This window comes from Dicentrarchus labrax, unplaced genomic scaffold (genome assembly GCF_905237075.1).
Source record: "Dicentrarchus labrax unplaced genomic scaffold, dlabrax2021, whole genome shotgun sequence".
Lineage (NCBI taxonomy): Eukaryota > Metazoa > Chordata > Actinopteri > Moronidae > Dicentrarchus > Dicentrarchus labrax.
In genome coordinates this window covers 4,433,501-4,460,402 of record NW_026136709.1, presented here as the reverse complement: position 1 = coordinate 4,460,402, position 26,902 = coordinate 4,433,501, and the positions used below count along the sequence as shown (strand labels likewise).

The window sequence follows — 26,902 nt, the reverse complement described above, 5'->3', positions numbered from 1 at the left end:
ATTTTAAATATGCCAGTTATCAAATAAAAAATAATAAATAAAAAAGTCTTTAATAAAAACACAACAATTCATATTTTTAGGTGATTATATATTAATGAAAGCATGGTTATGCTTTTTACATTTCATTTCTGCCAACAGATCCTCCTAAATGTTACACAGTACACACTGGACCTTTAATGAGGCAAAGAGTAATAAAGCAGCACCACAGCACATGGACACGTTTTGACGTCTGGTCAGCTGGCTGAGTTGCGCACAAAAATAAAAACAATGTTTCTCAGGGCTGTGGAGGATCTGTCTGCATGTGTGGTCCGGGGTACTGGAATGAAACACACCATATTCTGATTTGCAATGAGTTATGAACGTTGTGACAAGTTGTTTTCCAAATGTGACTTAAAATGTTTTTCGATAGCTGGTAAGCTATGGGTATGAACATATATAGATGTGTATACAAGTAGTTGTGCTTAGGGCTCTTCTTCACTGTTAGAACAGTGTAAAATTAGCAGGAATGTATTTGGTGGCTGTTGATGTCACTTATGAGGAATATTGCCAGTATATAACGACTGTAGTACTGTACTGCCTTAATGAGGGAGAATGCCCCCTGGTGTTAGTATGGTCCTACGACATTCAAGAAAAATCAACACTGTAGTAGAAATGAAAACTTTGTATTTATGACGGACCGATGTAATCCCTTCTGTCAATATAAATCTGGTGTCAGTCTGGACCTGTATGTTACACTAACATACAAATGACAATTTCTATTTGTGTTCTGAGTAATGACCATTAAAGGCATACTATGCAGTTTTCTGGTTTTGTCAAATAGCTACCCCTAGAGTCGCTGCGGAGTACTTGTATTTAACGTTAACTGTCGTAAATACCACTCACCAGAGCCGTCTCTATATACGGCTCTGCGTCTCTCCACTCACGGCCTGATCCCCTCCCCCCTGTATACCAGTACATGTTCAGTAGGATGGAAGCTCGGACATCGAACAGGCAAAGATAGACTCCGAAGATGTCTACTGACCAGGTAACGTCTTCCATTGAGGCTGCTTCTTATGTCACTGATGTATGTCACGTCGCGCCGTAAAGCAATTTGTGATTCTCGCGAGAGTTGGCGGGGCGCCATCTTCAGACTTGCATTGCTGGTTCTGCCAGCGGCGTCCCTCCCCAGCGTTGCTATCGGTATGATTCACTATACTACGAGTTCGTTTACCATCAAAATGACTTTGAAGCTGTTATATTAAGGTACAAATCTTGCATAGTGTGCCTTTAATGTATGCTCATATTAGGGTCAACATCACATTACAACTGTTGAATAAATGGCACACTAAAGGAATAAACATCTTAGAGTTTCGAGGAAATGTTTATTTTACAAAAAGGATGTACTAACAGTTTAACAACATTGTGAACAGATGATTACATCCATAAGTAGTAGATCTATAATTACATTTTTATGTTTTGAACAAATATCTTTGACAATTAATTTAAAGTTGTAATGCTTACATTCCATTAACAGTGCAATAGTGCAAACTCATGTTTAAATAAAGGGACAAATAGCTGCATTTAAATAACGACACAGCGATGGCAGCAGGTTACCATGCAAGGAGCTGGAAACCAACAAGAGCAATTTGGGGTTTAGTGTATATTTTGACAAGAGGCGCTGGGGATCGACCTTACGATTAGTAGAAGGCATGCTCTACCTGCTGAGCCACAGCCATCCCTACTGAGCCACAGCCATCCTTACATAAGGAAATCGGTCAGTAACAACTGCAACCACTTTCTGACAGCTCACTGTTCAATTCCTTCAAAAGGTTACAAAAACTTATCCTGTAATTAAAACATGCAGAAAATGGCTGTGTATTGGCAAGAATCTGGCAATGTTACATACTGCGATACAGGGGTTATGATTCAATATATTGCTTTTTCCCATGATATAAAGAGCAGACCACCATATGCTGTAGTGTATTATATAGCCTTTGTTGTGTGCGTAAAACATCTGCAAAGTTACAAAGCCCAAAGTCCATGCCGAAGAAAGTTACAGTCTCTCAGAAAACACTGTCCTTTAACATACTTGTGTATGTCACAATGTAACACAGCACCACCTCCAGCTAGGTGACCGTCCTACCCACTAAATCTACCTTACCCTACCATTATTATTTAACTCCAGTAAACACGTAGGTGTCTAAGGTACAAAAAAAAGGGTCAATTTCTGTTTTGTTGACTGCAAGAACCAACAAACTATTCTGTGTGCTGTGTAAAAAGCACTCCAACACTCAGTCAGAACTCTCTTCATAAACATCAACACAGCGATGTACCTTCAGGGACTTTGACCAAGCAAATAATCTTTTACATCGAGAACACCAGTATGGTTTCTCTCCAGTGTGGCAACGCAGGTGTTGATTGTAACTACTTAAGTGACCATATCTTTTCCCACATTGTTCACACTGATATGGTTTCTCTCCAGTGTGGGTACGCTGGTGTCTGTTATAATCACTAGACTCAGTAAATTGTTTTTCACAGTGGTCACAGTGGTATGGCTTCTCCCCAGTGTGGACAAGTAAGTGTCTCTTGTAGTGACTTGTGCAACTAAAACTCTTCCCACATTGTTCACACTGGTACGGCTTCTCTCCAGTGTGGATACGCAAGTGTTTCTTGTAATCACTCAAAAAGCGGAAACTTTTCCCACACTGTTCACAGCGGTATGGTTTCTCTCCAGTGTGTACTCGCAGGTGTGTCTTGTAATCACTTAAGAAGCGGAAACCCTTCCCACATTGATCACATTGGTATTGCTTTTCTTCAGTGTGGACACGCTGGTGTCTTTTGTAGGAAGTTAAGAAACGGAAGCTCTTCCCACATTGTTCACAGTGGTGTGACTTCTCTGCAGTGTGGACTTGGAGGTGTGTCTTGTAATTACTTAGGCGACTAAAAGCCTTTTCACACTGATCACACTGGTATGGCTTCTCTTCCGTATGGACATGCTGATGTTCCTTGTAACTTCTTAACAGCCTGAAACTGTGTCCACATTGTTCACACTGGTATGGCTTCTCTCCGGTGTGGATGCGTAGGTGTGTCTTGTAATGACATAAGTAACTGAAACTCTTTTCGCATTGGTCACACTGGTAGGGCTTCTCTCTGGTGTGGATGCGCAAGTGTGTCTTGTAAATATCAGAGTCTGTGAAAGTCTTTCCACTTTGGTCTTCGACCACCAAACCAACTGAAAGATTTCCAACACTTCTGACAGTGGTACAGTCTGCGTCTGTTGGTTTCAACTGAGAAAAACAGAAACAGGGAAATTAAGATCAGAATGTAGGACTTCATAAAAATGCTGATAGCAATTCAAGAGCCATACTCCAGGGTTAGGGTTAGTATAGTATACTCCATGTTGGATAACAACAACTTCAGAAACTTCTTGTCCCACACCTTTATGACCTCTAAGGGCACGGTAATACGTGCACAAATTCAGGCGAGTGACAAGACTAAATTAAAAAAAGTTCACTAAAGTTGAACTCCACACTAAGAATTCACTCTGCTATTGGTGTGTTAATGTGTTCATTTTACACCCTAATGCTAACATTATTAGTTAACAAGGCAAACCCCTGAGCTGCTGTGTTCAGATCATAATATTTTTGATCACAAAGTGATCTGACAAAGTAGCTTGTGGATTCAGTGCTGTCTACAGGAAAAGATGGAATTGGATAAGATAACATATATTTCATCTCACCTCTAGAGCTGTCTTGGTGAAGGGATTTCCCCTGTGGTGATTCAGGGCGGCTCAACAGTCGTAGTATTACCACCATTATCTTAGTTGTTTTTAGCAAATTGCTTTGTCAGAGGTACAGCAGGACAATCTAAGTTTCATCTAAGTACCTGCCCACTCTCCCTTCTCATGCCTCCTGGGTCTGTGACCCTATTTCATACGAATAAAGTTACATATTTGGCTGAAGGTCGCAAGTTAACAGAGTCACTCGTCAAACCAAAACACTGGCACACCTCTGGTGGATTGGGATAATTAGTGGACCAGCCTGCATTTTCTAAAAGACTATTGGTGTTTATTAGTTGGGAGTTATTCTAGAGCGAGTGAGCCAGAGGTTATGTAACTTTCTCCTGTGTGGTATTTTAATCCTGGCCTGGGTATAGAGGGATGTTGAGTAGATCTGCGTTTCAGACTGCACTTTTGCTGTATCAAGTCTCTTCAGCCTAACCGCTTTAGGACGCCGTTATGATGTTACTGAACATGATAATTATGACGATGTGATGTCATGTACAGTGTTGGTGGCTTGCCAATAGCGTGATATTTCATTATTGCGACCGCCCTACTCACCTCCTCTGAAGAACTCATTTCAGCTCCTTATCGGTCAAACAGAATATCCTTCAAATCCTTCTCTTCTGGTCAGCACATTACAGCTCTGAAATAAAGACAGACTGGTCAGAGCAGGAACCCCCCCACTCAAACAGCCATACTGTAGGTGGTAAAAGCAACTGTGTTTGATTACAGCACTTTGAAGAACTGATGGTAAACCCATATTTTGTTTTTGTAAGAGGTGGATCAAAGATGGTCACAAGAAATATTCAAATGTATATCAGTTTATTCTTGTGCAAAATGTTCTGGTCCGTAAAGGCTCCTTGTTGTTTCTCAGCTTTATCACATCAAAACTAACTCCTGCCCTCCTTTTGCAGTGATGTGACATCATGTGCAAGCAAGCAATTATTTGTCAACCAGGAGAGTTACCATGGCTTTTGCCCTGGAGGCCAATATGGCTGTTGGTTTGGCTGCCACTGGTTGGTTTCCTGGCCCCTGCCATTACGTGTCAAGCACACTGCTCTTGCTCACTGAATTGGAGAGGGCCCAGTGTTCTAGCTAATATGTGCTAAATTGCTCAATTTAGTAGCGGTTGTTGGGTTTGCAAGTTTATTAGAAATGGGACGTGTGATTGGTTTAGGTGTAGTAAGATGGCTGTGACATCACCACTGTGATGAAAAGTTATAAAATAAAACAGGAAATGACTGTGTTAATAACTGTCAGGACCAAATAAGAAGAGACTTTTGAAAAAGGGCTTTTTGGAATCCAATGGTTTAAGTTAAATAACAATATCAAATTCTGTTAATTCATTATTAAATAAAACTTTAATCATTTCTTTAATTGTTTCACTAAGTGTTGGTTTATTGAGAAATAGATAATCTTTCTAGATATCTACACAGTTTGTTAATATGGTTATATCATAATGTCCCATTTATTTAATATTGAACATTATGAGGCTACATAGTGCAGAGTTAACACAATGGACAGCTAGTGTAAAACGTGAATCCCCTTTAGTTGTGTGCTCCTGTGCTTTCAGGTCCTTCGACTGTTACAACGAGAACAATAAACACTGAGAGTAATGGCTGAAAGGTGAACCAACCCTCGCTGCTGTCCGTTACTAACGCCTCCGCAGCAGCCGAGCTAACACAACGCATACAGCTGGACTGACACACTTTACAGACGATGTGCTGTCATGAAGTACTCACTTATTCACAGACGAAAAGAGAGCTACAATTGACCTTTGTACGCCTCTCTACGCCTCTCTACGCCTCCGTTACGCCCCGGTGTTGTTGTTCTCTCGAAGGACCGCTACAGGCTGCAAGGCGAAGGTCACGTGACAGCTGTGTTCTTCTTTGTCTTCATTTACAGCGGTTGGCCTCCAGCTTATTGGAGCGTTAGCGCCACCTTCTGCTCCAGAGTGTGAATTAGATATAATCCAAATCAGTTTGTTTTTTTAAATAAAACTAAATAAAAACTAATCCAATAAAACACACACACACACACACACACACACACACACACACACACAAAACACAACACACACAACAACACACACACACACACACACACACACACACACACACACACACACACACACAAACTGACTGATATTTCCTCACTCTTCACTTGAACAGTGACAACTTGCTTGAATCAAAATAAATCATTTCAGTGTTCAAAGGAAACCATTATCATATTCTGGGTTATTCAGTGATAAATTTGTCAGTTCAGTGCGGCCTCACTCTTTAGTTAAACTTCAGTAATTCATTTGCATGAGAACGCTGTGTAACTCTGATTAGCACCCAGCAGCTAGCTTGCCCATGGAATAAGCTGTAGCGACTTTATTATTCTATGGCTAAAACCTACGGCTAAACACTGTTGCAGAAGAATGGTTGGTTGTGCATGCTCACACATGTAGGAGCTGACCAATCAGAGCAGACTGGCATTTACGGAAGGGGGCCTCAATAGAGATGCTGTAGCAATGGTCAGTGTTAGAAAAATAAATTTAAAAAAATAATTGAACATGAAAGAATGTAAACCTATCATAGTGGACCCCCTAGATACAAGTAGGGTGGCCATTTCCTTCACATCAAAAAGGAGGACACTTTGCATACACAGGGACATGCAAGCAGATATTTGTTTGGTATGATCCGGTCTTAAATTTTAATGTTTTTCCACCAGATTACATAAAGGTGCATACACATACCACATAGCTAATAATAAATATACAAAATACAGCTCATGACAACGTGCCCTTCCAATTCATATTACATAGGTCTAATAACCATCATACAGAAACTGTTCTTAATGTTTTATCTGGACAGATAAAGGGTAAAAAAATCTTAACGTGTGTTAAATGTTTTGGAATATGTGACAGCCCTACAATACAGTCTGCAGCAAAAGGTGGTACTGGATAATGTTAGTGTATATTTGATCTCACCTCTTCTGAAGAACTCATTTCACCTCTTTATTGATCAAACAGAATGTCCTTCAAATCCTTCTCTTCTGGTCAGCACATTACAGCTCTGAAATAAAGACAACGGTAGAGCAGGAACACCCGAAAAGTAATAGCAGGTACCGGGCAGAATTTACAGTCATTCTGCACGGGATGCCAAACACGACTGGGGGGCAACAGAATGTGTGATTGTTTAACCACAGGTGTGTAGTTAAGGATTTAAAGAACATTTTCAAGTCATTCATAAATGCAACAAATCTTGGCAAACTTTAAAAAAAAAAAAACTACACTTGTGAATGTAAAATGTACCAGAAGAAAAAATACAATTATATAAAAGTTCAACATCTTTGTTTTGTATAAAAACACCAAACGTAACATTATGATATTCAAAACCAGGTATTACGTAAAATATAATGTAAATTGAAATGTCCATATTGAGTACAGCAGCAACAGTAAACACTGCATCAAACCCTATATACACTCAATAATATATCACTATAAACAAATGTAAAAATGTTCGTAAAATAAATCATATTCCTGACATCAAACACACAGATGTAAGTCAAAATCAGTCCTGTCTCCTGTCCTCTCAAATGTTTGGCAAGCTACAATAATAGACTACATAGGCTACAAATGGCTGTCCTTTCAGGTTAGCAGTCCGCTATATGCCGTGTGCTGTGCTTGTAACAACAACTGCATTAATGTATAATCACCTGAATATAGTAATCATTGTGTTTTTGTTCCATGAGAATGAGCCGTATTCATCTACAGACACTGCGGGCCAGCAATGTTTCATCACTTAATAATACCACCTACTGACATGAAAGAGAATACCAGGACATGAATACACTATCTGAGCAAAACTACTGTGGTAGTCACAATTTTGATCTCCTTTTAAGATAAACAGAAAATAACTTTTTGGCCTATTTGTATATGAAGTATTTACTAATAATAACATTAATGTGATTAAAGCAGGAAAGTCAGTAAATCAGTCTGCAGTGATCTATGGATGAATGTGGGTAGTTCTTACAGTATCTGCTGTCCACAGCTGCTTTGTACTGTATGAACTCCTTCAGCTTGGGAAACTGTGAAGGCAAATTTAGAGTTCTTGGCATAGCAAGCAAAAACAACCACAAAAACTTCTTGTTTCAATATAACGGTTTATTATATTCTAGCAGCACTAAAAATACAAGAAAAGTTCTAGCAAGTGGAACTACATACATACAGTGTATGTGTGTGCGCGCGCCAGTGTAACAAGAGGGAAAAAGGCAGCCTCAGACCCAGTAAGGAAGCAGCACAACACATACAGGCGACAAAGGATGAATGGTGGTTTCAGAGCTGTTCCCACGTGAGGGGCAAGTGAGAATGCACACAATGGAACTGGTGGAACAGACAGGAAAAGAGAAGAGAGAGAGAATCCAGAGCTAGAGAAATGTGAGGTCTCAAATATATGTACATATACACACACTACATATACACACTAGAGCCCGACTGATTTATTGGCGGGCCGATATTAGTTGTTACAGTATATAGTTGACTGACTGTCGGTTTAACTCAGAGGTGTCAAACTTACGGCCCGCGGGCCGGCCGGAACCGGAGAAAAACAGAAATGGAGAAATTAACATCAGAGTGTAGACTTCATAAAAATTCTGCAATCATGAGTTAGCTTGTGGATTCAGTGCTGCAGAGCTGTCACTTTTAATTAAAAAATATGTTTTGAACGTGGTTCACTTTCGAACTCTAACAAGCAGTTGAATTGAATTAAAAATGTAAAGTCTATGAAAGCACGACGGGTCGTTTGAAGTAGTTTGCCTTGTGATCCAAACAGGGATGTCCCAATACCAGAAATTTAGTAGTCGACACAAATAACAGTGAAATTATTAAATGAAAAAGCATTTCTGCAAATGCATTTTAATTTAAATTTTGGTCACGACTGGCTTCCATAAACCATAGCTGGCAGCAGCAGCAGAAACGCTCAGTTAGGACACCACAGAGTGAGGCGGCTGTCACGCACTGCTCACGCATGCTGTGTGGACCAGGCTTTATTATAATCAACAGAATTATTAAACAAAAATGTCATGACTTTTTATAATTTCTTCTATTACTTCACAAGCTGTTGGTTTGATGTATTTCAGGTCCTCGGACTATTAAAAGGAAAAGAACAGTTAAAAAGAAAAGGCAGTAACCTTAACAAAGTTTCGCTCCTAGTAACACACAGTCTAATAACTAACACAACACACAGTTAACAGCGAGATGCTGGAAGGAAACTGCAGCATGTATTGCTACAGTTGGACTGACAGGCTTTACAGAAGAGCTATCATTAAGTACTAAGACACAGTGAGCAGCAGTTAACCTCCGAACTCTTCTCTACTCCTCAGCTTCTGCAAGACGAGGGTCACGTGACAGACGGATAAACCGAAAGCTTTCTTCTTCGGCGGCTGGCGTTCATTACCGCCACCCTCTGCTCCGGATAAACGTACCTATGGATTTTCCATAAGAAAAAACTATGCACTGTTATTCTGAATTAAAGGGATACCTCCAGAACGTTCTGCATGTTAATGGCTCTCAAAACCGGAGCCTAACCCCAAATCCTATACCCAGCCTCTAGGGAGCTCCAGCAGTACTGGTACTCTGCTGGAGGACCAGAGGGAGGGGGGGTCAGTGTGGTCCTAAACCTGAAAACAAGCTAAGCTGAATCTCTGTGTACTCACAAACCTAAGTTAGGTTTATTTTACAATTTATACGGGCCATAACCCATAGGCTAGTAAGTCATAGGAAAAGCAATGGTTAGGGATTTTTTAATTTAATATTTGTGTGTGTTAAATATTGCAAATATTATGTGCTAACCACAGTAGAGCTGCATAGTTAAATATTCAGCCTGTGTACACAAACACAGTGAATGTAAGGAAGAAGAGAGAAGGAGAGAAGTCAGAGGTCCCAGATGCAGGGAATGGAGTATGGACACATTCTAGTTGACTGGGGTCTGTTTTACCAGTAGATTAGTCCTGCAGATGGGCTGGGAAAAAGTCTGGATGACCTGAAAGCCAAAAGCAAGAAAGATCACCAACATGATATTTCCAACATCCATATCTCCTGTAGAAACAACCTCTTGAGATTTGTTAGAAGAACAGAGTGGCAGGAGCTTTACTCCTGGCTGACGTACATAAAAGAGCATAATAGGACATAAAATACACTATTTTAATCCCAGATTTTATATCCTCTTAAAACAAACAGAAAAGTTGTTTTCTTTTCTTGTTCAATCACCTGAAAGCCTCCTGCTACACTATAACCTATACTGTATATAAGATATAATGTGGCCTGCAAAATTATTATTCTGTCTAGTTGTCTCTTATCAATTTAAACTGCCCCTTCATATAAAATTAAAATAAAAACACAATTCTATTTTGAGAGAAAATGATTTGGTTTGGCTCATAATAATGCCAAAGGTCAAAGGTGCCCACAAACACATGAAAATAAAAAAAGAGCAGGTTTCAGGGCTTTATTTGATTTTTGGCTGCAAGATGATATAAAATGTAAAGTAACTGCTGGTTTTTTTTTTTGTTGTTAAGTAGATGTTGGTAATGGAAATATTTTCAGAATACTGTACTTTCTTGTGCTACTTGAACATTGAAGTGGCCCTCCTTGAGATGACAATTTGAGATTGAGACACCTGCTCTAGACAGAGGGAAGCAAGAGCAGATTTAATAACAGTCTCATTAATGTTTATCATAAATTGTGAATATTTCAATAGAATAATTAAGATAATCAAATAGAGGCAAAGTAGTTACAATTGCCAGTGTATAAATCTAATAGTAATTTAATAACAATTTACTAACAACATTGAGAAGGTAACAGTAATTTGAAGGCAAATTATGAGTTCTTGGTGTAGCAAGCAAAAACAACCAGACACTTCTTATTACAATATAACAGAGTTTATTATATTATAGCAGCACTAAACATACAATCAACTCTATTTATTACAATAACAAGCTAACGGCTCAGCGAGGCTAACTGTCAGGTATGTGTGTGTCACATACTGACTGTCAGTGTGTGGGATTGCTGTTCGTTGGTGTTTCTACAGCCGTCTAAAACACAAGTCCAAACCACTGCGCCAGAATAGAAACATACTAGTGGGTTAGCAAAAAATTGCATAAACTCCTGTGAATGTCGTGTCTCCAACTGTATACGTCTGAAAATGAGCACAGCAGTTTCACAAACTCCCATTCAAAGAGCAGGTTGGGGGTGGTGGGCTGCTCTCCTCTAACTAGAGGGCGTTTTTTTCATGTAAATGTCATGAAGTATAGTCGCCCAAAAGCCCCAACTCTATCTCAGCACTGGACTTAAAAGGGCTCAGGGTGATTTGTAGAAGGACATTTTCAACCCATGAAATGCAGATTTTCATAAATTATAATACTTATAATAATGTCAATTTCAACACCAGCACTGATGTGTTGTTTACAATACTGTCATATAATGGAGTTTACAGCTCCAAACACATTTTAGGGTGGAGTTCCTCTTCAAAGTAATCACAGTGATTAAACATAAAATAGCGGCCAACAAAAAATATGGTGACCATGCTTACCCTCTCAACCAAGTATTACACAAATACAGGTGAAAAAGTGCTCTATGTTACTGTCATTGCCCATAAACATGTGACCCAAATTTTAAAAATCACCGCAAACAAACAATAATAAACAAAATACTGCAATGATGTCAAAGATACTAACTAATTAAATACCTCCAAAAATTAAACATCACCTCATATTGCAAAATGAATTTATGATTATTCATTCATGACTCCAACATGTATGTTGAGAAGAGGCGCTAGGGACTGACCCTACAATTAGTAAAGGACAGGCTCTACCTAATGAGCCACAGCCGCTCCTACACAAAGAAATCGGTCAGTAATCTGTTTATTAGCACTTTTGTTTCGTACACACAGTACTATCCAACTTCTGTCTGCAGACATATTTGTATGAGCAAATACAATGTGATGCATTGATATCAACTGGTATTGCTAAGGACTGAGCGGCAGTAAAACCACCCCGCTGCACGCAGAGGGCTGTTTACGTGTTTATTTAAAGTATAAATATTGTTGAAAGAGTAGCATGTCCAAATTGCACCAAATTTGACATTACGCTTGCTTGTGTCCCCAGAAATACACCCACCAACGTTAGGTCCATCAATATGATTGTCGAGAAAAGCAAAGAACACACACTCATACATAAACCACAGACAGATGGAGAGCACTGAGTGAACCTCTCAGTGACAGCGGAGGCAAAACCAATCGTTAGCATAATGTAACTTTCCTTTTAAATTGTCCTGGCAACATATCTTATAGGTCACACATTATTAGGCTAACTAACTACACATGATACCGGTCAAAAGACTCCCACCATCTTAGAAAGCGGAGAAGACACAATGGATTAAATAATTTCTTTTTTTTTGGACATGTCCCTAGAACGACTGGAAAACTGGAATGTGTCCAAGAGATGAGCACAGGAATGCTCTGTTGTTGCCTACATAGAGAGCACTTATCGACTCCCATCATCTGAGGAAGTGAAGACTCAGTGGATTCACTTTATTGTTTGTTTGTTTAATTTATATGTTTGGGTGCACATTACACTAAATTAATTAACAATTCAAGCTCAAACATTGATCAATACCCTGTTCTGGCTGCCTGTGACCAACTTCAAACTTTGAAGTTCTTCCATGTTTTATGTTGTTTGTTTGTTTTGTAGGTTAGTCTGTTGAACTTGGCGTTAGCATGTTGCATGGGCAATATGGTTAAAGGTTGTGGTGATGTTGGACTTATGGTTTAATATTGAGGGACAGTCAAGAGAAACTGTGAACGTTAATCCTCATTTGAAGTATTTCATGTAACGTCATACTGCAGTGCAGTTAGAGCTATTAGTGATAAACACATTCCTACTTCCTGTGGTTGCTTCACAATAAAAGCTACCCCGTGTTGAATGCTTTACCCACTACCCCAATGACTGGATCAGACCCTCACCTATCACCACATACATCAAATACTCAAATGACAATGTCATCCTCGTACTCCTTAATGACAATAACCCTGTTTTGGGCTATTTAGACTGCATCTCCCACTTCACACAGTAATGCACACACAGTTATCTGCAGCTGAACGTCACCCCACCCACAATCACTCAGACCTGAACAGCAAAGCTTTTACATGCAGAGCACACACCATAGCAGATACACACCATTTACCCACCAACCCATTTTTTACATTGCCCTTCGTAAAAGGGCTCGCTATGGCATACATTTTGTCCCATCTGCCATAGCATTACTCAACAAAACACCTATGTAACCATTATGTGTAAATATTTTTATATTATATAATTTATAATTAAATAAATTGGATGTTTGTACAAATGTTGCTGCTGTTTCGAATGTCTATCTTGTGTTTATGCTGTGCATGTATGTATGTATGCATGTGAGGCTATGTACAGACTGTGGCAACACATTTCCTTGAAAAGACAATAAAAAATCTATCTATCTTATACTATGAAGCAGTGGCAGGCAGATGATCTGCAGAAGTAACTTTGGCAATCAGATCTTTGAGTGGTGGCACTATTCTGGGCTGGAAAAAGATTTTTTTTCACTCAGTCAAAGCTCTCTTCATCTACAGCAACACAACGGTGTACTTTCAATGATTTTGCCCAAGCAAATAATCTTTTACATCGAGAACACCAGTATGGTTTCTCTCCAGTGTGGACTCGCAGATGTGTCTTGTACTCACTTGAGACACGGAAACTTTTCCCACATTGTTCACACCGGAATGGCTTCTCCCCAGTGTGTACACGCAGGTGTGTCTTGTAGTAATTTGGGCAACTAAAACTCTTCCCACATAGTTCACAGCAGTATGGCTTCTCTCCAGTGTGGACACGCAGGTGTATCTTGTAAACATTTAAGAGACGGAAACTCTTCCCACATTGTTCACAGTGGTAAGGCTTCTCCCCAGTGTGCACACGCAGGTGTCTCTTGTAGTAACTTAGGCTACTAAAACTCTTCCCACACTGTTCACAGCGGTATGGCTTTTCTCCAGTGTGGACACGTTGGTGGTCCTTGTAACTACTTAATAAAGTGAAACTGTTTCCACATTGTTCACAGCAGTATGGCTTCTCTCCGGTGTGGATCCGCAGGTGTCTCTTGTAATCCCCTAATAAACAGAAGCTTTTCCCACATTGTTCACACCGGTGTGGCTTCTCCCCAGTATGGTTAAGCTGGTGTCTCTTATAATCACCTAAGCGACTGAAAGCCTTTTCACACTGATCACACTGGTATGGTTTCTCTCCAGTGTGGACACGCTGATGGTCTTTATAACTACTTAATCGTGTGAAAGTGTTTCCACATTGGTCACACTGGTATGGCTTCTCTCCGGTGTGGGAACGCTGGTGGTCCTTGTAACTACTTAACCAAGTGAAACTCTCTCCACATTGCTCACACTGGAATGGTTTCTCTCCGGTGTGGACTCGTAAGTGTCTCTTATAACTACTTAAGCGACCGAAAGCCCTTTTACAGTGATCACACTGGTGTGGCTTCTCTCCAGTGTGGATTCGTAGGTGTCTCTTGTAAACATTTGAGTCACTGAAACTTTTTCCACACTGTTCACATTGGTAGTTTCTCTGCTGAGTAAGTGAGTCCATCCCTTCTGCGACCACCAAACCGTCTGAAAGCAGACTATTTTCCAAGCTTCTGACACCGACACTGTCTGCGTCTGTTGGTTTCAACAAACAAAAACAGAAAGAGAAATTAAACCATTAAGTAACCATACTCCATATATAGTATACTCGATCAGAATTGCTTGATTAACAACTTCAGAAACCCTTCCGCCCACACTAACGTTAATGGTTAACAAGGCAAAGAGAAACTCCTGATATGCTGTGTCCAGATACTGATCAAATCATTACTTCATTATGTCAAAGTCACCATAAATATAGGTTAAAAACATTTATATTGTATTATTCACTATATTAATAGTTAAACTGACCAATCACAGTCCTTAACCCTGTCTGAGCAGACATCTGTTTCTAAAAGCTTTTTTTCTTTTCCAAATTAAAAAATGAGACAAGATTATATTTAAATGAATGCCATCAAATTATGACTTAGCTTGTGAATTTAATGCTGCAGGGCTGTCATTTTTTATTCAAAAATCAGAAAATGTTCTAGTGGTGGGTCATCAAGGCTGCTTAGAGGCATATATGCTGCCTTGTCAGGTCTGGAAGAGCCGACCCCCGGCACCTATGGTATTGTAGAAAAACAAGTACTGTAATTAGGGGTGGGCGATATGGGCAAAAAATAATATCTCGATATTTTGGGGGATTTTGGTGATAACGATAATCAGTCGATATCCTTTAAAATGTGATTGGAATTGTCTGAGTTAGGGCTTGTGTAACTGACTGTACTGACCTAACTGTAATGTTTTCGACTTGGTACCGAAGTATCAGGTCTCATGACAAATCTGAGGATTCACTTGCAAACATTAGCTTGCCAGGTGCCAATGAGGCAGCAGACCAGAGGTGCTGCAGACAAGCAGAGCAGTATCAAGTGTACATCCGACTGCTACTATCTGGCACACTCAGCTAGAGTTGCCAACCAAGATTTGATTTGGTTAACTACAGCCCTAGTCTTGAGATTATTGTTCAAATTCATTGGAACAAATTGTGTGTCATTTCAAATTCCTTTCAACTTTATTTAATGGAAAAGTGAGAGCCGATGCTGTCTGCAGCTAAAGGTGTTACTGGATAATGTGTGAGTGTATTTGATCTCACCTCTTTTGAAGAACTCAATTCACCTCCTTATTGGTCAAACAGAATGTCCTTCAAATGCGTCTCTTCTGGTCAGCACATTACAGCTCTGAAATAAAGACAGACTGGTCAGAGCAGGAACACCCACTGAAACAGTAATACTGCAGGTACCTGGGCAGAATTCAATACTGAATCATTACTGCTGACTGTGGATGCCCCAGTCACATTTATTTCCACTGAACCCAATTGTATACAAGTCATATTGGCTCAATAGCAATCTACTATTTTTTTATATATAGGAGCTGGTATAGCAGTGGCCAAATCAAGTCAGTTAGTTTGACTGTTTTGTAACTGGATTATTACAGGTAACTTCAGGAGTAACTTCCTAATTAACTTGTACTACAAAAGAGTTATGCTGTCATGGCAATTTAGACCCCATCTCTATACAGCAGGTTATCTTTATTAGGGCTGTAACGATTCTGAAACCAAGACCGAAATCGCGACACAAAAATCCACGGTATTGTGTTGCGGATCCGAGAGACAGAACCGCGACACACTCTCTTCCTGGACTGTTGAGCTCTCGTTAAGACAGTGTAACTGCAGCGGTGGCGGCGGCCCGTGGGGTGGTAGCGGTGTACGCCTATATCGTATTTGTATTGACAGTAGGTTATTCTAGGTCATTTTCCACCTTATTTTAGTGTTTATTTACTACTTTAATCTGCTCCCTTTCTCTTCTCCCCACACTCACACACAGCACACACCTAGCCTGGACCTCTGGTCACTCACGGCAAACACGCCCGCTTGCTCCGCCTCTTTCTGTCTCTCTCTCCCTGTGTGTGCCTCTAATGACTTTCTCCATCAGCAGTACGTTTCATAAACTCACCTGTGATTCAGTTTTCAAGTGCGCCGCATGTGGGTCCAAACCGAAACTAACGTTAGTGAGTGACATCTGCAGTGGTGTGTTCACTGACGCTCCGTAATGTAAGATTTCTGCCGTATCCGCTTAATGTAATATCAGATAACATCTCTCTCTCTCTGTTTCTCTGCAAAATGGGGAAATGGGGAAAACCGTGGTATGAACTGAACCATGGCTCAAAAATCAAGGTCTGAACCGAACCGTGGATTTGGTGAATCGTTACACCCCTAATCTTTATGGTAAACTAGATGCTACCACATAAAAACACATCTCTTTTGCCCACGATCTTGTCCAGAAAAATTACACCACATTGGGAAGACTCAGTCAACATTGGCACACAGGTTGTGAGAGGCTCATTCTGGAGGGCGAGGGTGTTACCTTACACCGATAACGTTCTCTATGAAAGATGTTGATTCTCATCTCAGGGAACTCAGGATGTATTCCGGCTTATAGGGCCAAACATCCCTAATGCCAGTTGCTGGACTCATGCCCTCACAGTGACGCTGAACATCTGAGCAAGAATACTGTACACTGTGCCGTTGCAAGGTGGTACGTTCTAAAGATCAAAGAGGCGTTTTATATGATCACAGGTCAATCATGATATAAAAATACTTGCATAGGCTAAGCCTTTTGTTCTATAGCAATCCAGAGGGTGATTGGTGCAATTGACTGTAAGCATTGCAGAGCAGTGAGGCTGGAGAGCAGAGGTGCTGTCTATTCAGTATTCCATAATTCACAGCCCAGGATTACAATATCACACAGGAGGTTTTGTAGTAGAAAACGCTGACTGGTCTTCCGAATCATCCACAGCTGTGGTTTTGGCGTCCCGCAACTTTGGTGACTTTCAGCTGAATATGTTGAAAGCATACTATGCAGTTTTCTGGTTTGGTCAAACAGCTACCCCAAGAGTCGCTGCGGAGTACTTGTATTTAACGTTAACTGTCGTAAATACCACTCACCAGAGCCGTCTCTATATACGGCTCTGCGTCTCTGCACTCACGGCCTGATCTCCTCCCCCCTGTATACCGGTACATGTTCAGTAGGATGGAAGTGTCGGACATCGAACAGGCAAAGATAGACTCCGTAGATGTCTACTGACCAGGCAGTGTTTCCTCTATGTTGATTTTGGAGCGGCGTTCGGACGGGCCTGCCCCCACTGCTAAAAACAATCCTAGAGGAAACACTGCCAGGTAACGTCTTCTATTGAGGCTGCTTCTTATGTCGCTGATATATGTCACGTCGCGCCGTAAAGCAATTTGTGATTCTTGCGAGATTTGGCGGGGCGCCACCTTTCAGACTTGCATTGCTGGTTCTGCCAGTGGAGTACCTCTCCTGCTTATTGGGATGATTCGCTGTACTATGAGTTCGTTTACCATCGAAATGACTTCGAGGCTGTTATATTAAGGTACAAATCTTGCATAGTGTGCCTTTAACTGACAACTTTTTTTGGCACACAGACCAAGGAGGCAGGAGAGTGCTGGTGAGTATACTGAGATGACAGAATACTGCATATCACACTGTTCAGCCACCCTAAATCACTGCAAGGGAAATTCCTTCACTGTGACAGCCCTAACGTTGGGTATTGGTACCCGCATCGATTTAAATGTGAACTCTACCCAACCATAGCTGGTAGCAGCAGAAAGGTTTAGTTTGGACAGCACAGGCAGCCATCACGCACTGCTCACGCACTGCTCACGCACTGCTCACGCATGCTGTGTGGACCAGGCTTTATTATGAAATATAAATGTCTTAAAAAGTTTATAATCTATTACAATATTTCACAAATTGTTTGTTCATTGATATATTTTACACATTATTTATTTCATTGCGTCTTCTATGTGACATTGTGAACATTGTGAACATTATGAGGCTACATACTGCAGAGTTAACACCATGTCAACCTGGTAGAAAACATCCAAGCTAACTCAATGTGGAATGTCAATCCCCTTTAGTTGTGTTCAGCTCCTGTGCTTTCAGGTGCTCGGACTTCTACAACGAAAAGAATAGTTTGAAGAGAACGGAGTGAAATGACTGAAAGGTTAACCAACCCTCGTTTAGCTCCAACTAAGTTAGTAACACAGTCTCATAACTAACGCCTCCGCAGCAGCCTAGCTAACACATCCAAGCTAACACAACGCACAGCTAGCAGCGAATATGCTGGAAGGAACCTGCAGCCTGTATACAGCTGCACTGACACACTTCACAGACGATGTGCTGTCATGAAGTACTCACTTATACACAGACGAAAAGAGAGCAGCATTTCTCCGCTCTACTCCTCCGCTTCTCTCCGGTGTTGTTGTTGTTGCTGCTCTCTCTGCGGACCACTACAGCCTGCAAGACGAGGGTCACGTGATGTGGTGGGCGTGTACTAGTAGCTCCAGTAAAGGCTGTGTAGGTGGGAGGGGTCCCCGAAAAAAACCACGCACACAGTTATACAGCGTGTCCTTCCTCTCCAGCTGTATGAGGCAGAGAGGCAGCCTTATCCTCACACCTACATTTGTTTTGTTCTTCTTTAACAGAAATGAATGAATAATATGTATTTAACCGGTGAATCCCTAGGGTGTCAGGGGCTGCTTTTAAAAATAAATACTTACAAATATAAATCATTTATTCAAATTAAACAGTCTCATCAAAATCAGCACAGAAAATAACATACATTAATATGTTTGTATTAGCATATAGAGTATATATTCTACATTTAACTATAAGGTACATAGGCTCTTACTATATATATATATATATATATATATATATATATATATTTCCATTTTTTAACTTATATGTATAGACCTATCTATACATTTCTATTTTATATATATTGTGTTAGATATAATTATTATTTCTATTGTTTAACATTGTGTCAGCACCTCAAACAACTTAAACAAACCCCCCCCAGGGATCAATAAAGTATTTCTGATTCTGATCACGTTTAATGTGGTCAAGGCAGGAGAGTCAGTACATCGGTGTGAATTGATTCATGAATGAATGTGGGTGATTCTTACTGTAGTCTATGTCCACAGCAGCTTTAGACTGTATGAGAAGCTTCTCCTTCAGTTCCTGAAATCCATGCAGCATCTGAAGGCAGCAGGACTGATATGTTGATAAATCCGCAGGGCAGTGCCATTACTCATGGCCTTCACTGTTTACCCTCATATAACCACACAGACCTGTACACACATGGTTGGTTATAACTCTATATTCTGTTTTTTAATTAAACTTGTTATCCTCTATTCCAACTTATTTTTTTAGAACCACTGCTGAATTCAAAGAAAAGAGAGAGAAGGGGCAAATAAAAAAGTTTATAAAACAAAAAGTGAAATGAATGACAGTGAAAGTATAGGGACATTAAAAGAACATTAAATAATATTTATTTACTGCATGAATACCTTGCTTAAAAACATTGATAAAGAAACTAAATGTATTCTAATATAAAACATTGACTATATAATTCAGAATCTCACTAGCAGATGCCACAAACAAGCAGTAGTTGCTGTGGCATGTCCTTAGCATCTCCAGCACAGTGTTGTTGCTTTGGGGCTTTTTGCCTTTTTTTTTATAGGACAGGTCAAAACAGACAGGCAAGGGGGAGCAAGAGAGAGACAGAGAGAGGGGGTGACACACAGCGAAAGGCCACAGGTCAGATTTGGTAAATGGTAAATGGACCTGTACTTGTATAGCGCCTTTCTAGTCTTCCGACCACTCAAAGCACTTTTACACTATGTGCCACATTCACCCTTTCACACACATTCACTCAGTGATGGCAAAGTCCACCAAACAGAAACTAACATTCATACACTGATGCATGGCATCAGGAACAATTTGGGGTTCAGTATCTTGCACAAGGATACTTCGACATGTGGCACCAGGAGCCGGGGATCGAACCCACAACCTTCCGATTAAGGAATGACCCGCTCAGCCTCTGAGCCACACCCGACTTGAACCCATGGCCACTGTTGTAAGGACTCAGCCTTATTATATGAGGCACCAGCTCTAACAAGGGATATGAGATATCCCTTGTCCCTTGATAATGAGATAATGAGATACATATTATGCAAAAATAAAGACGACCTTATATAATCTTATAAACGGTTTCACCAAATAAATTGGAAATCATAAGCAGTCTGTCTTTGGGTGCAGATTTGCGGCCATGTGAGTTCATTTCCTGACACTCTGGACCATCAAGACATTAACTGAGGTATCACTTTCCATTTGCTGAGCTGTCGTTATCACGTTTCTGTGACTGGCACAGATGTTTCAGAGCTATGAGACCAGTGATGTGACTGGCTGAGCGAGTATTCAATAATCACCTTACCCACTGATCTTTATTAACCTTCCCCCAGCACTTTTTACATACATGAAGCAAAATAGAAGGTGTGCCCAAATTGCCCACACAGTGCCTGCGCCTGTAAGACCTACCACCTTAATCACATTTCAACTGAACATGCAAAATTTTGAACTCTGGTGTAATGGATGCTTTTACTCCCTCGTAGAATTAGGCCTGATCATGCCAATTCACGCATTGGTAATCTCCAAAAGTTAAATAGGATAATATAAAGCAGATTGTGCTACAAGAGTTGTAAACTTTGTATTTCATTACATAGATTCAGTTGAATTCAGTGAGTAAAATGTCCACTTACTGATGGTAGGCTTAAGTCCAAATATTAAGAAAGTTTCTCATTATTTTGAGCTGATGATCCTTTTTGAGATACTATGTCACAATATTGAATTTCTCATTATTTTGAGAAGGTTTTAGATTATAATGACTAACAGGACATTTTTTTCCCCCCATCAAATTGGCAGAAATGGGCTTCCATAACTGGGTGTTGATGGTATTTATGAGCAACAATGCATGCCTTTGCCATGATTTTTGGGGGTTACAGTCCGTAGTCCAACAGGTACCCTCCACCAACATACCGAGAGTTTTTGATCTTGTCTGGCTCTTAAGAATATCGAAGACATGGCCTTCCATCGAGGCTCCCGAAACAATTTGGGAAGTCACCCTGCACATTTTTGTGATAATGGCTGAAGTGCAGTAAGTGCAATACAGGAGCCAATTTTTAAACTGTTGAGTTCTACCTTTGGGAGAAACCCCAGGGTGATTGCTAACCTCTGGCTCAGATCATGGATCTATGTAGATGTGTGGATGATAAACAGTATCTGTGCACCAACACAAAAGAAGAATGCAAGTGCATTTCTTCATCCATTTATCACATTGAGGTGTTCCCTGGTTTCACATACCATCTTCTTTTCCGGTGCAGTAATGCCAGAAAAAGTTGTATGTTTTGTTAAAACTGACATTTCCACTGTAATCCTTCTCCTAAATGCCATATGCCCAGTGTGACTGTAGAACATGCCTAAATGACAGAATGCCCCCTGGTGTTAGTAGGGTCCTACAACAGTCAACAGCAAAAATCAGCACAAGAAGAAATCAATTGTATTTATTAGGAGACTGCCTTCAAATATACTATTCCAAATAACAATTTCCATGTGTATGCTGCTTTTGAAAGAGCTCCCTGCTGGGGGGATATCAGTGGTTTTTAAAGTTTGTAAAACCCATTCACATTACAGTTGTTTTAAATGACAAACTGAAGTAATAAACATCTTAGTGTTTTAGTACATTTTCTTTGACAAAAAGATGTTATGGCAGTTTAACATTGTGAACACAGAAGTACATCATTTCAATTTTGTTTGAACAAATATCTTTGACAATTAATAGTTTAAAGTTGTAAGGTGTAAGCTTTTTAGAGCAACTGGTAGATCTATTTACTGTACAATCAAGCAAACTCAAGTTGATTAAATAAATGACAATGAGCTTCATTTAAATAGCAACACAGCGATGGCAGCAGGCTACCATGCAAGGTGCTGGCCTGACCAATGAGGGCAATTTGGGGTTTAGTGTATATGTAGACAAGAGGTGCTAAGGAAATAATGTGTTTTTTGAAGATTAAAGCACATAAACCTATTACAGTGGACCCCCCCAAAACAAGAGTATGAACCTGAAAATTAGTATATTATGATATGGCCTCTTTTCAACCTCAATTAGTGCTAACAGTGATGACAACACACTGGGTTTCCTGTGGCTGCTTTACAATAAAAGCTACCCCGTGTTGAATGCTATGAAGCAGTGGCAGGGGGATTATACAGCGCTTATTCAACTTAATATAGCTGTTAGGCTGTTATCAATGAGACAGGTAGGCAATCTGAATACAGTATGGGAGTGACAGAATCCACCACTATTGTCAGAGCTGTTTTGTTATCACTCCTACATTCAGTCAGAGCTCTCATCTACATCAACACAACGATGTAGCTTCAAAGAACTTGGCCAAGCAAACAATCTTTTACATCGAGAACACCAGTATGGTTTCTCTCCAGTGTGGACTCGCAGATGTTTCTTGCATTCACTTAAGACACGGAAACTCTTCCCACATTGCTCACATGGGTATGGCTTCTCCCCAGTGTGTATACGCAGGTGTGTCTTGTAGTAATTTGGGCAACTAAAACTCTTCCCACATTCTTCACAGCTGTATGGTTTCTCTCCAGTGTGGACACGCAGGTGTTTCTTGTAAACATTTACGAAACGGAAACTCTTCCCACATTGTTCACAATGGTAAGGCTTCTCCCCAGTGTGGATACGCAGGTGTCTCTTGTAGTGACTTGGGCAACTGAAACTATTCCCACATTGTTCACAGCGGTACGGCTTTTCTCCAGTGTGGACACGCAGGTGTTTCTTATAATCACTTAAGAAACGAAAACTCTTCCCACACTGTTCACAGCAGTATGGCTTCTCTCCAGTATGGACACGTTGGTGGTCCTTGTAACTACTCAACAAACTGAAGCTGTTTCCACATTGTTCACACTGGTATGGCTTTTCTCCAGTGTGCACACGCTGGTGTCTCTTGTAATCCCTTAAAGAAAAGAAACTCTTCTCACATTTTTCACACCCATGCGGTTTCACTCCAGTATGGTTAAGCTGGTGTCTCTTGTAATGACTTAAGCGACTGAAAGCCTTTTCACACTGATCACACTGGTATGGTTTTTCACCAGTGTGGACACGCTGATGGTCCTTGTAACTACTTAACCGAGTGAAGCTGTTTCCACATTGGTCACACTGGTACGGCTTCTCTCCGGTGTGGACTCGCTGATGGTCCTTGTAAGTACTTAACCAAGTGAAACTCTCTTCACACTGGTCACACTGGAATGGTTTCTCTCCAGTGTGGACACGCAGGTGTCTCTTGTAATTATTTAAGCAACTGAAAGCCCTTTTGCAGTGTTCACACTGGTATGGCTTTTCTCCAGTGTGAACTCGTAGGTGTCTCTTGTAAATATACGAGTGAGCGAAACTTTTTCCACATTGGTCACATTGGTATGGTCCAGTACAGTTACACAGGTGTTTTTTGTATGAACTCTGGTTGCTGAAATGTCTTCCCACATCGATTACAGCTGTATGGTGTTTCTTCATTGTGTGTGTGCAAGTGTAGCTTGTATGCATTTAGTTGGCTGAAATTTTTTCCACATTGTTCACATTGGTAGTTTCTCTGTTGTGAGAGTGAGTCCATGCCTTCTTTGACGACCAAACCAACTGAAAGATTTCCAACACTTCTGACAGCGATACAGTCTGCATCTGTTGGTTTCAACTGAGAAAAACAGAAACAGAAAAATTAAGAGCAGAGTGTAGGACTGCATAAAAATGCTGCTAGCCATTAAAGTGTAACTACACCCTTCAATTCTGCTAGCTCCCTCCCTCTCAGCAATTAAAATATGCATCAGAGACCTCCGAAGGACAGTTTAGGGGTTTATGGCCTCGACACCGACCAGAGTGACTGACAGACTGGCCACAGCATTATAGCAAGAACAGTGAGCCGGTAGAGCTATTGAGCAGCTACTGTCAGACTCTCCATGTCCGTGCTGGAAACACAGACAGTCTGCTGGAGCTTTGGAGCACATTGACATCCGTTTGTAAAAGTTTCTGTGTGGTACCTGTGTTGTGCTTGCGGGTGTTTTGTAGCTAAGGTAGAGGCTCAGAGAGGATAGAGCGATGAAAGCCTGAGTGGACAATTGTGACACCAAAGCCTCAGAGAAGCAGTATGTTTCTGTGTTTCAGAAAAAGGGACAGCCCTACAATGCTGTCTGCAGCAAAAGGTGGTACTGGAACTGTTAGTGTATATTTGATCTCACCTCTTCTGAAGAACTCATTTCACCTCCTTATTGATCAAACAGAATGTCCTTTAAATGCGTCTCTTCTGGTCAGCACATTACAGCTCTGAAATAAAGACAGACTGGTCAGAGCAGGAACACCCACTGAAACAGTAATACTGCAGGTACCTGGGCAGAATTCAATACTGAATCATTACTGCTGACTGGTTAACTCGATGCTACCCTATGAAAACACGTGTCCTCCGCCCACAATCTTGTCAAGAAAAATGCCTCACGGTGTTTCAGAACATCTGAGCAAGAATACTGTATGCTGTGCAGCTGCAAGGTGGTACTTGCTCCCAACAGCTGGATGCATCTGTTGTGTTCCCTGGCCATAGAAGTGTTCTAAAGATCAAAGAAGGCTTTTTAATGTGATCGCAGGTATTTCACAATAGTGGTTGGCTGATATGGGTTTTTCATGTAGTTTCATTTAGGCAGCAAGGCAACTGATGGTCGCTATATCATGGTAAGCTGATTGGTAATGTACATTTCCATTACTCCATGCACATTACAATCTAATATACTTGCTTAGCCAGTAACATGTTGTTTTCGATGGAGTTTGTATAAAGTACAAAAATGTATTGAGTTATGGTGTAGATTTCAGAACGTGACTGATATGTAAGGGAGAGCGGGGTACAGAAGGGATGTGCATTATTCTATACAGTATAACTTTATATATATATATTTAATACTAGCCAGTGAAGGCTTTAGATTAGATTATCTGTCATTTAGTACTAAACGTTGTATGAATGTAAAACATCCGAGCTAACACAATGTAGAATGACAACATCCTTCAGGTCCTCGGACTATTAGAAGAAAAACGAAAAGAATAGTTTGAAGAGAACTGAGAGTAATGGCTGAGAGGTTAGCCAACCCTCGTTAGTTAGTTAACGTTAGTTAGTAACACAGTCCCGTTACTAACGCCTCCGCAGCAGCCGAGCTAACACAACACACAGCTAGCAGCGAGATGCTGGGAGGAACCTGCAGCATGTATTGTTACAGTTGTAAAGCTGATGTGCTATCATGAAGTACTACCTTAAGACACAGACGAAAAGAAAGCAGCAGATACTATTACCTGTGTACTTTAGTTGTCGAGGTCCTCCTACTGTTGTCCATCTCTCCGAAGACCGCTACATCCGGCACGACAAGGGTCACGTGACAGACGGATCCAGCTGATGGCTGTTTCCTCCTCTCTGCAGTCGGCGGACCAGACGCTGTAATGGCGTATTGCTGCCCTCTAGTGATTAATATTAATGTTTCCTGTTCACCGTTACTTATTAGTTAGGGATGTCTGATACTGTGTAGATCATTTACCAGTTTCTCCATTGTAGTCCAGTTATCCAGGTTGAGTGTGCTGAATAGAAACAATTCCTCCAGCTGCTCTCTGAGCCTCGCTCTTTGAAGAGAATAAATCTTGCTCTGGATGAGGATATGTCTAACAGTCTCTCACTTCTTTATTTCTATCAAGTTCATCACTCGTACAAATTCAAGTTTTTTTTTGTAGAAAAAATACCGAGCAGAATCTAACAAGAAGAAAAAAGTGTGTCAAAACAAATCTTAAAGTGAATATTATGTGTTTATGCCAACACTAAAGGCCTTTGCATACGTGGTTTTCCCAGGCAATTCATTTGCACATCAATATATATTTTCAAAATGTTGTTTTTGCCATGAGTACTTTCACACAGAACATCAATATTATGCTTTGAAACTGCAATGCAATTTTAATTTTTCTGGGGGGGGAAAGGTGGACTTTTCTGAGCTTTCGAACCACAAATTCACTCATCAATAACAGATTCATGTATTATTAATACAATATTAAATAAATATATATATATATATATATTTAAGAATATAATTCTGTCAATCTGTAATCACCTGTGTATTTCATCTTTGTGTTCCCTTGTTTTTGTGTCATATCATCTTGCTTTTGTCCCTGGCTGTTCCTGGTTTTGTCCCCATGTTTCCCTGTTGGTTTTTTCTTTTCCTGGACTTATACCTGCCTGCCTACCTGTACCTGTAAGGTTGATATACATTAAATCAAAGTCATCCTGCTTTCCTTAGTTATGACAGATACTTACAATTACTCCTACCTAACTGGACAGCTTGCTCTCTCCACACTAAGGCAAGTGTTTTGAGTATATGCTGCAAATTTCTGTCTATTAAAATTATGTAGGAATATGTCTTTGGAGTGGTCTGCACTAATCAAACAAGACCTTCATTCTAAATGACAACTTTACAGCTCAGTTTGACTTTTTATTTGCATCTTTTTT

General features: G+C 40.4%; 2 protein-coding genes and 1 pseudogene across 8 annotated transcripts; all 3 read right to left on the bottom strand.

Moving 5' to 3' along the window:
- Window positions 1-1,341: 1,341 nt before the first annotated feature.
- LOC127369456 (zinc finger protein 239-like) lies at window positions 1,342-24,695 on the bottom strand. Of its 5 annotated transcripts, none has more exons than XM_051410861.1 (3): window positions 18,672-18,754; window positions 4,319-4,403; window positions 1,342-3,266 (listed from the first exon to the last, which is right to left on the bottom strand). In XM_051410861.1, exons 2-3 carry the CDS (start codon window positions 4,334-4,336, stop codon window positions 2,271-2,273), a joined length of 1,014 nt encoding a protein of 337 aa, XP_051266821.1. In that variant the 5' UTR covers window positions 4,337-4,403; window positions 18,672-18,754; the 3' UTR covers window positions 1,342-2,270. The 5 variants fall into 5 exon arrangements, with proteins under 5 accessions (XP_051266821.1, XP_051266820.1, XP_051266823.1 ...); XM_051410860.1 differs by lacking the exon at window positions 18,672-18,754 and adding an exon at window positions 5,503-5,619; XM_051410863.1 differs by lacking the exon at window positions 18,672-18,754 and adding an exon at window positions 5,397-5,495.
- LOC127369455 (zinc finger protein 239-like) lies at window positions 10,660-25,726 on the bottom strand. 3 transcript variants are annotated; one of them, XM_051410858.1, is made up of 3 exons: window positions 25,708-25,726; window positions 15,548-15,632; window positions 10,660-14,493 (listed from the first exon to the last, which is right to left on the bottom strand). In XM_051410858.1, the coding sequence occupies exon 3, from the start codon at window positions 14,420-14,422 to the stop codon at window positions 13,379-13,381; it is 1,044 nt and encodes a 347-aa protein (XP_051266818.1). In that variant the 5' UTR covers window positions 14,423-14,493; window positions 15,548-15,632; window positions 25,708-25,726; the 3' UTR covers window positions 10,660-13,378. The 3 variants fall into 3 exon arrangements, with proteins under 3 accessions (XP_051266818.1, XP_051266819.1, XP_051266816.1); XM_051410859.1 differs by lacking the exon at window positions 25,708-25,726 and adding an exon at window positions 24,638-24,701 and having other exon boundaries at window positions 15,548-15,570; XM_051410856.1 differs by lacking the exon at window positions 25,708-25,726 and adding an exon at window positions 18,672-18,777.
- Window positions 21,862-25,767, bottom strand: LOC127369454 (zinc finger protein 709-like; annotated as a pseudogene).
- Window positions 25,768-26,902: the final 1,135 nt, after the last annotated feature.

Coding starts and splice junctions, on each gene's coding strand:
- LOC127369455 (XM_051410858.1), bottom strand. CDS start 14,422: ATGGACTCACTTACTCAGCAGAGAAACTACCAATGTGAACAGTGTGGA.